The sequence below is a fragment of the Hippocampus bargibanti genome, linkage group LG02 (genome assembly GCF_051943395.1).
Source record: "Hippocampus bargibanti isolate YZ-2025 linkage group LG02, ASM5194339v1, whole genome shotgun sequence".
NCBI classification, from domain to species: domain Eukaryota; kingdom Metazoa; phylum Chordata; class Actinopteri; order Syngnathiformes; family Syngnathidae; genus Hippocampus; species Hippocampus bargibanti.
The window spans coordinates 11299712-11310439 of record NC_142735.1 but is presented as its reverse complement, the minus strand read 5'-3'; the positions used below and the strand labels follow the sequence as shown (position 1 = coordinate 11310439).

Sequence of the window (10728 nt, the reverse complement as noted above, 5' to 3'; positions counted from 1 at the left end):
ACAAAAGCGCAGGGGGAGGGGCAAAAAATAAAACGTAGGTAAGCCATGTTTATTTCTATTTACTAGGACCACTTCACTTACGATTCCAGGTTGATTTTCGGCGAGCAGCCAAATTGATGCTTTTGGGAGCAGAACAAAGGGAGGAGTCGGCTTGAGGTACTTCACAGAACTCTTGAATGGCCATTTTTGAAGAAAAGGAAGGCTTTTTGGGTACGCCTTATACAACTGAAAATACAGTACTCTAATACGGTATGTTAAATGAGATATCCCACTTGCTTGTAATTGATGATGCTTGTGTAGCCGGTGCTACTGGATACAAATTATTTTTTGTGTTGCACATTTTTGGCCAACAATGATTCTGATTCTGATTTGTTTATAATAATTGGTTGGTTGGATGTTTCCATATTTTGATCTGTTGTGATCTGCAATTAGTGTTTCCTGAATTTGTCACTTTTCTTATGAAACATGCCAATATAAAAAGGCCAAAATAAAGTAACTTTGTACTCTCATTGACATTGGGAATGGGTCACAGTAGCCATAAAAAGAGCTAATCTCTGCCCGTTGTGAAGTCTTTTTGGATCTCTGGACTTGTTTGTATGTACATTTGCCCTGCAGTTAATATTTCATTTTATTCGACTCAGTGAAAAACAACATCGCGTGTCTGGTTTTGTCTGGGTCTTGCCCCAAAATTGTTATTGTCATGTGTTATTTTATTGATTTTTTTTTTTGGGCGAGACACATACACGCAGTGTTTTTACTTGAGACCCAAATTGTCTTAGCCATTATATATATATATATATATATATATATATATATATACAGTGGTACCTCGGTTCTCGAACGCCTCACTGTTTGAACAAATCGGTGTTCGAACAAAATATTCTAGATATTCTTGCTTCGGCGTTCGAACATCAATCGGTGTTCGAACGCCGTGAGTGCGTACGCGAGGGTGGGGAGCTGAGCGGCGTACGGGTGTATCGCTCTCTCCGTGACCAACTGTTGTCGCTTGCGGCCGTGCTGCGTTTTGCTCTAGCGTTTAATATAGGTGTACGAAGAGTTGTAGCCCCTAATCATGACTCCAAAGAAACTAAGTGCTGCTAAAAGTGACAAAATAAAATTAGTGCGTACAACTATTGCATTTAAGAAAGAAATAATTGCAAAATATGAAGGAGGTGTGCGAGTGTCTGATCTGGCGAGGGAATACAGCATGGCGAAATCTACGATCAGTACGATATTAAAGAATAAGGAGACGCACACCTCGTTAGTGTTTTTCAATTATCTCCTTCTTATCAGCGACGGCGATTTTATTTTGTCTTCTTGGTGCTGAAGATGAGCCTGTGGTGGGTTTTTTTCCCCCATAATAGTAAAATTATCAGCAAAAAGCTATTATGATTTCTGATCTCATCTTTGAGGCTTTGTTTGCATCCTAAAACATCTGTAACGTTCAAACTGTTACAAGTGGGACCATCATTTCAGTCAAGATAAAACAGGTTAAGATCTTTGTTCCCCTCGTGTGGTGTTTCAAACGTCTTCCCTCACTGTCAAAGGCTCACTGGCGTCATGAGACATCTCCTCCTTTATCTAGACGGGATCATTAGCGCGCATGTTTTTCTAACCAAGACCTCTCGTGAGGAGTCCTGAATGCTTTGAGCTGCTGCTTTACCCTCGGAGATCTCAGAAGTGCGATAATGAGAAGCTATTTCCGAATGGGGACGAGCGCGATGAGACTGGGCTCGCTTTTCTCACTCAGCCTCTCATGAGGCCAGAAGATCATGCTGTATAGGCGACACGTGGCCCAGCTACAGCAAGATACTCACTGGACCGTACTGTCGCGTATACGTGCACACACTGACCTTGTTGCAACAAACACAAGCTCATGTGGTGACTCATTAGGCAGCTCAGTGGCTTTCTTTTCCAGCAATCCAATCTGAACAAAACAAAGAAAAATGAGTCATATTTTCCTCCTTGTATCATCTTTCTTGATGTCACCATTATATTGCAAAAAAAGGATCAAAAGATTAAACCCATGTCATTATCAAAAAATAGTTAATCAAAATTTAGAAAAAATATCAAGTAGTTTTTAGCATGGACAACAACGATGATAAATAATCATATTCTATTGCTATGTGACAATATTCAAATTTTAAAAAATTGAAAATTGTGGTGTATTATCCTCAACAGTCATATTAAGGTTGTTTGGACAGACAGACTTGCCGTACCTTACGTTTGTCATCTACTGCGTTTTTTTTGTAAATGTTGTCTCTCTCTCTCCCCCATGTCGGCTGATGCGACGGTCAATACAGTTTATTAATGATAAAGCGTGTCTGCTTCGTCACATAAAACGTTTATGAATTTATATTTTTTTTCCTGAAATAAAATCATGTGGCTCAAGATATGTTTTTAAGCCTACAATACATTTGCTAAAATTGAATCTGGATTAAGAAGTCATTTCATACAAGCACTTGACGAAATTAAACTGCGCAAATTCAAACATTTATTTTGCAAGAAGTTCACTTTTAAAAGTATACTTTTTCTCCAAAGTCTGTATATCTTTAAAATAGACACATTTTTAGAAATATTTTTCTCAGAAAAAAATCTCTGAAAAATGCTATTCTTTCATCATGGTTACTTGTTTTCACACGGGAAAAGAAGCATATTTTTTTATAGAAGAATAAAAAACGAAAGAAAAAAAAAACAAGGAAAATAAACAACCTCATATAAATAACATCAAATAAACATCAAAGTATTACATTTTACTAAATGAGATAATTTTTGACTAAAACAACTTTTCTGTGTTAAAACTAAATTATTGTGACAAATATCTTAAAACAGATTTTTACCTCCTTCTAATAAAGCGCATGCATTATTGAGCTACTTTAGAGAATGACTATTTCATGAAAATTGAACAAAATCTGATTCATCTTTAAACCAAGATGGCCAATATTTTTTTCTACGTCTTTCTTTCCTTTCCTCTTCTGCTGTGAAAGGTAAATTTCTCCACTGCGAGACGAATAAAGATATATCCAATCAAAACACGGGAGATTCATCCACAAATATAGCCAAGTATGACATTTGTTTTCTCTGTGAAAAGTTGCAAATGTTATCTCAAACGGATCCTGAGCATTACCCAATCAGCCTGGCTTGATTTGATATTCCCACACAATTTACCAAGTGAGCATTGCGCACACATAGGTACGAGGTACTGTATGTAACTCATGCTGGGGTATGATGCGATCGGTAGTGAAGCGCTTGTGATGTTGCGTGGCCTTTGAAGTTGAGCCTGTTTCGGCCATGGCCCAGTAGTCCTGTCAGTCCACCGCCCCTGCTGCGCCGCTGTGGTCTCAGCGTGAGGCTGCAGCTGGAACTCCGTTTTAGTCATTCCCTTTGATGCCTCCTCATTTAAACTGAGGGGGCTCGGAGGGGAGCCAGGGGTGGTCTGTGACTACCCGCCAATCAACAAGCTGCAAAGTGAGTTGAGTTTCCTGTTCAAGTCCAATGTGGAACACTTGTGATTATTTAGAATTCCAATTTGGTTGAATTTCTAAACACAGACTCATCAGAAAAGTGTACTTCTGTTCCAGTCCCAAGCATTACCTAAATAGCCTGACCTTCATATTATGGTACGGGTCAATTTTACCAGTTTCCATTTTTTGTGTTGAGTAAAGCACTAGAGATCCTTTCTTCAAAACAGTTCTAAAATATCCCAATGGGATAGAAAATATGTTGTCCCTCTTTGCATTATGTTGTCTTTCTTTCCTCTCATCTTCGTTTCATAACTTTGCTGCTGTGAAATGTACATTTATCCACTGGGAGAGTCATAAAGGTGAAGTATGTTTATAACATCTAAGAAACAGTTGTTGCTGATGTCACCTATTATTTCACTGTTTTGTGTGGATTTTACATATGGGTAAAAATGACCCACAACATAATCCACGTGATTTTTTTCCCAACATAATATGAGGGTTAAACTGTATGTGCATGATAGACACACAGAGGTGGCCGCATCAGTAGAATTTGCCTGTATTTTGTCAGTGGTCTGGGCACCCATCAATCAATGTCACTTTACCTTTATTTAAATTCGAACCAAACTAATTGTCAGTCTGTCATGTTATTTTGATTATATTTCCATCACATCAATCTATCACTACTTCAATCAAATGGTCAATTGTCAATCGATCACTAAGTCAAAAAAACAAAAACATACAAACCAAGCATCAATGACCAAGACATGAATAATCTAAATAATTAAAACGACAAATGGAGTGCATTACAAACCCTGTATACACATGGATATCTATCTATCTATCTATCTATCTATCTATCTATCTATCTATCTATCTATCTATCTATCTATCTATCTATCTATCTATCTATCTATCTATCTATCTATCTATCTATCTATCTATCTATCTATCTATCTATCTATCTATCTATCTATCTATCTATCTATCTATCCATCCATCCATCCATCCATCCATCTCCACAGCGTATTTTCCGCACTGTAAGGCACACTTTCAGTGAATGGTTTATTGTCCATATATGAGGCACACTGGATTGTATGGCACACCTTCAATGAATTACATATTTTAAAACGTTTTCCACATATAAGGGACACCACATAAGGCGCAAGAGTAGAAGCTGGGGTTATGTTATGCATCCATTAGACGGTGATGGGCTAAAGAGCATGTCAACAAAACAGTCAGATAGTCAGATGCTGAATAAACACACATGAAAATCTGAACTCACTCCATCCACATTGTAAATAGCACAGCCACTTTATGCAGCATTTGTAATATGTGTTTTTATCTAGATTGAAGATGGAGATTACTGATTCGCTGTGGCGACCCCTTGAAGGGAAAAGACGAAAGGAAAAGAAGAAGATCTAAATTTTATATTTTATACTGAAGTTTGGAATGTGTACATTTATTTCTCTGAGTTATTTATTTTTGTACACGTGATACTTTGTTTCATTTTTTTTTAATTCCTTTGCTGTTGGAGATTACAAAATTTCCTCATTGTGGGACTGATAGTATTTTTTTCTTAACTTACCTACCTGTAAGTCAGTCAAACCTTAGTAATAGACTAAAAATCAGCTTTCCGTACAACTGGAGTTGGCGGCTGTTGTCGGTAGTTCCGAGACCTATTGCAGCTAAATATTACTTCACAAGGAAGGCACAACGGATTACGGTAATGGTATGTATATATATATATATATATATATATATATATATATATACACCACAAGTGTCAAAGTCAAGCCACCACATCATTTTTTTTGGCCCGCGAAAGCAAATCAAACTTGTTAAATTCCATGATGATTGCTAAAATCTGAGCCAAAATTTCATATTTTTGGATGTCAACCACAATAAAAGTCATTATTCTTGACTTCAGATTTGAAAACGAGTTATTCATTGATTTGCTGTGTGCTCTATATGTAATATTTGAAGGGATTTAAACATTCTAATGGGTTCCCCAAATTCATAACGGCCCTCGAGAGGAAACCATAACTACAATGTGGCCCGCGGCAAAAAATGACTTTGACACCCCTGACATACACACACACAGAGAGAGAGAGAGAGAGAGAGAGAGAGAGAGAGAGAGAGAGAGAGAGAGAGAGAGAGAGAGAGTGGGAGAGAGAAATCAGAAAATGAAACTTATGGAAAGATTTTAAGTTGAAAAAGGCTTAAAAATTATTTATAAATAACAACAATATGACTTTATTCTTGTAACTTCTGAAAGCTTCTCTTCAATAAATAAATAAATAAAATAAGAAGAGCATTTTCTAGTAACAGAAAATATATATACATATATATATATATATATTCTTTCCTTGTTGTCAAGGATACCTGAAGAAATTATAATCTTACCACAACCACTTTTTACCAAATTAAAAAAAAACAATTTCCAAATGTCTTGTAATTTGTAGTTACCCCCACCCCCTCATTTCGCCACAGTCGGGGAGCCTGGGACTGAGCAATAAAATGTTAAAAAAACAGGTAATATGAGAAGGTGCATACATAGAAGTCCTCCAAAATCCATCTGTACTTTATTAGTTATGTATAAAGACAAACATAAATTACTCATCAGTTCATCATTTACAAAAAAAGCTGGTTCCCGTGAAGTTCCCGAGGAGTTCTTTGAAGTTCTTTCTCCCCTTTTTGCCTCGCACACAATGAACATTTTCTATTAATACATGGACACTGTTTTTTTTTCCTTCAAAGCATCAAACACAAGTTTACAAGTGCTAAAATTCATATACATGTATTTTTTTCTGTATTTTTTAGGGGGCGATTTCAAAAACAAACATTTGCTTTGCCTATTGATGACAAACGTAATGTGCCCCCTCCCCCGAGCACGAGTGCACACAATGTAAACAATACCTGGTCGTATAATAACTGCAGTGAAGCTGGACATTGTGAAAACGAATTAACAAGTAAAAAGAACAGCGTAAAAACCTCATTAAAGCCGCAAGCAGCGATGAATGGCCACTGGCCCCCTCTTTTCTCCAGCCTTGAAGCCATGCTACACCCATGGCACAGGCACATATATTCACATCAAACCACAGTGGTGAAATTTCTTTTTAAATTGAGCGTTAGTCCTTTTTTATTGTGACTGGTCAACTTCGGACATAGGGCTGCTTTCTTTTTCTGTTTATTAGCGTTCTGATCATTTTGCAATTGATTAGCAACGTTTTGAATTTGCTTCCTGTCAAAATAGCCGACTTCCTGTTAGATTTCGGCCATGGGGTCTTGACACTTCCCAGGGTGAGTGAGTTAGTGAGATTGTATTGGGAAACTCAAAAAGTACATGCATTTTAGGATTTGCAAGAACTGGTGAGGTTTTGGACTTGTTTAAAAGGCCCTCAAAATGACTCTTCCACAATTTCAAATACTGGTGGAATTGGTGTCTGGGTCTAATTTTTTTTGTCCGAATGAGTTCAGTGTTGGGGATCTTTTTGATACATTTCCACCAGGAAAAAAAGTGAATTTGTCAATTGTGTTTTTTGAGTTAATTCATTCAGTCAGTCATTCATTCAATATCAACTCTAGAGCAATTCTGAGAGGGTCTATGCACCAACACCTGGTACTTGGGCCTCCAAAAATAAGCTAATTTCTCCTTCACTTTTGCTCCACTTGAGAGTCCAGAAGGGTTTTTGTGCTACAGAGGACCTGTAAACGCCCGTGTTAAGGCTCGGCGACTTGAAAAGTCCCCCCTACACACTCACAATGCACAGCATTGTGTACATCTTTGCATGTTCTTTTTTTTTATTACAAAAACAGCCATCAGTAACATACACATTGTCACAAAAAGTTAGGGATAGCGGGATGCATGGATTTTTTTTCTTCTGGATACGGACAATGAATCATGGGATATACTGTATTTGTTGTTCTTGTGGCCCTTGATAATATATACGCACTACACATTAGGACAGCACTCTGGAGCATTCAACTATTCTGCGACCAAGGCGACACAAACTTATCACGTCTCAGCGGGTCAGGGAACTTTTGTGTGTGGATTTTTGAAGGTAAATGACGACTGCAACTTTTCTGTTCAGAAAAACTATGAAATATGCCTTTCATCAGGTACAGTACAGTATATTTACTCACAACAGTCTGCATTCAAAATAGTAACATTGAAGTTTTGTTACCTAGTTAAAGGTAAAATCAGTAAAGGTAGGTAAAATCAGTACATTGTCATCAAATGCTGAGTATTGTTACTTTATTTGAGTGCTATTGTGTATTTGAATGTTATTGATTGAGTAAGTGGTGTGTGTGTGTGTTACTTCCGGGTTGAGTTACAGCTGGCGCACCTGGCTGCTGCTGCTCACGCGCAAAAAAAAATTATCCTGTGAATGTAAAGTGTCCTTGGGAGTTTATATATATATATATATATATATATATATAAAGCGCTTTACAGAATATTTTGATATTTTGGGGCGGCCCGGTAGCCGAGTGGTTAGCAAACCGGCTTCACAGTGCACAGATCGCCGGTTCGCGTCCCGGTCCGGCCTCCCTGTGTGGAGTTTGCATGTTCTCCCCGGACCCGCGTGGGCTTTCTCCGGGTCCTCCGGTTTCCTCCCACACTCCAAAAACATGCATGGCAGGCAGATTGACCACTCCAAATTGTCCCTAGGTGTGAGTGTGAGAGTGACTGTTGTACGTCTTTGTGTGCCCTGCTGGCAACCAATTCAGGGTGTCCCCCGCCTCGTGCCCGAAGACAGCTGAGATCGGCTCCAGCAACCCCCGCGACCCTAATGAGGAATAAGCGGTATGGAAAATGATATATATATATATATATATATATATATATATATATATATATATGCAATGTGTGTATTGTTGCCGTTTGGTGTTCAACTTACACTGACAGTAGAATTTTTTAGATATGCAGCTATCTGTTGTTTCTTGCTTGAATTTGAAATGGTGCAAGAATAAATATACAGTACTGTATATTCAAATCAAGGAGCCAGATTTGTATACTCGTGTTGATAAGAGAAGAGTGGGCAGTCGGTCATCACGGGTGAAAGGGACTGAGACAAATGGAAAACACCGGCCACTAAAATACACCGAGGCGTGGGTGTGGGTTCTAAAATGTAAAAATGTGTAATATTGAAAAAAAAGTAAATATACAAATTTGTGGCGGTGGAACTATGTGTATGCACCGGTAACATTTTTGAAAAAAAAATCCTTTTATCACACACTAACAATAAATGCAAAATGTGCGATTGATTATGGGTTACCTATAAATCATGCGACTGTTGTGACTGACAGTTCTAACATGGTGACTGACAGGTCTAATTTTTATGGAATATAGTGCAATCAAAAAACAAACAAAAACATAAAACCATTTTCATGGGGTTGGAATACGTTAATGACATTAATTGTCATGTTAAAAGAAAATAGATTTGATAAAAGTTGACAAAGTCATTTACGAGCTTGGTCACAAGATATTAAACTCGGAAGTAAGGGTACCGTTTCATGGTTTGGTCTCGAACATAACCCGATAATGAGGGTTGACTAAAGAAAGAGGATTAGTGATCCTGAAATTTCAGCCAAAAGACGAATATCCCTAATTTTTTATGAGTGGTATAAAACATGAACAGTCACACCTAACGTTTTGTTACCTCTTTCCTATTTCATTCTGCTTCAGGAAGTGGATGTTGTTGGCGCTGTCCGCCAACTCGGGGTACTGTTCCGCAGAGAGAGCGTAGTAGCCTTCGTAGCCAAGTACCTTGCCGCCGCTCAGCAGCTGCCGCTTCTCGCCCTCCGTCCATGGCCGGCCGCCTTCTTCGCCATCTCGCAGCCGCCTCTGCTCCTGTGCCCAGGCGCCTGCCAAGGCGCGTTGGCGGGCCAGCTCCGACACGCGGGCCTTCTCCTCATCGACGGTGGCGCCGTAGCGCACGTGCAGCGCCAGGGCTCCGGCGCGCACCTCGACATCAGCGAAGCGGCGTGTACGTCCGTCGATGACGGTAGTGGACTGCGACACGCTGACGTTGATGCCATTCTCCAGTGTCTTGTGGCCGCTAGTCAGATGCAGGGCAGCCAGGTCGGCGTCGGGCAGGCCCGGCTTGACAAAGTGGTGTGTGTCCCGGCCCTCCACAGTGAAGTGGAGCTCCTCCAGGTAGAAGGCGTTGTTGAGGATGCCCGCCACCTTGATGCAGTCCTCACCTGCCATGTTGAGGGTGTGCGCGTGGACACTGCCTTTGTAGATGGCAAACATGACAGCACGTCCAACTGGGGACGCCGCCGCAGAGAACCACAGCCAAGGTTTCTCGCCACGACGGCCTCGCCGCAGGTGGACTTCAGGCAGACGTTCAAAGGACAGGAGGGACTCAGCCTGGCGGGTGACTTTTCGCTGCACTCCTGAAATGGACTGTAAAGGACAGACCAGGAAAAATCATGATCTGGATTTTCATCCAATTCAATTCTCCTCGCTTTTTTTCTTGGAATACACTTCAAGAACTGTCTTTTTTTCCTCTGAAAAAATGTGTTCAAGGTGGGCTTATTCAGTCTAAAAGACAAGATGTTTTTAAATCAAGGACACAAATGCAGCTGTGGAAGTGATATATAACAAATGAGGTATAACCAATAAGAAAAAAAAAACATATACAAATATTTTTGGCTTCTGAACAGTCACATTTTCTTGAATTATATTCTTAAAAATGTCTTTTTTTGTCAGAAAAAATGGGAATCTTGAAATCTCCTTAATATTTACAAGTTGTTTTCCTTGAAAATTGACTTTTTCTCTGAATTTGAAAAAAATATAACCTAAAATAAGGAAAGTAATTAATTTACTCTACATGTAATTTTTCCATCTATTGAACTCATTCAACAGTAGCCAAAATGGAACTGTATAGTGCCACTTAGCAGTTTTTTTTGACGACGATACTAGTGCAGCGTGTTCTACCGGAAACAAATTCCTTGTGTGTTCTACATACTTGGCAATAAAGATGATTCTGATTCTGATCTACCGAAAAAAAGTATGATTTCAAGAAAGTGTGTTGCTTAAATTTTTTTACTTATCTTATGCTTATAAAAATACATAGTAAAAGTGATATGATTATGCCTGGGGACAAAACACAAAAAAATGACTGTTTCGAGAAAAACAAATCTCAGGGAATTACAGTAGAATATTTTCTTTGAACAAATACGCTTGCAAAAAAACAAATTAACATATACATGAATAAACACAAAAAGATCCTCACAACTCGACAGCAACCCAAACACA

The 10728-nt window shown here is 38.9% G+C and overlaps 1 protein-coding gene across 1 annotated transcript in view; it reads right to left on the bottom strand.

Moving 5' to 3' along the window:
* Positions 1 to 5858: 5858 nt before the first annotated feature.
* Positions 5859 to 10728, bottom strand: part of LOC148901534 (teneurin-3) — a 230857-nt gene continuing 225987 nt past the window's right edge. The window contains exon 34 of the mRNA XM_088988989.1: positions 5859 to 9873. Coding sequence (XP_088845115.1) covers positions 9121 to 9873 — 753 coding nt within the window. The 3' untranslated portion in view covers positions 5859 to 9120. The remainder of the gene's footprint in view (positions 9874 to 10728) is intronic.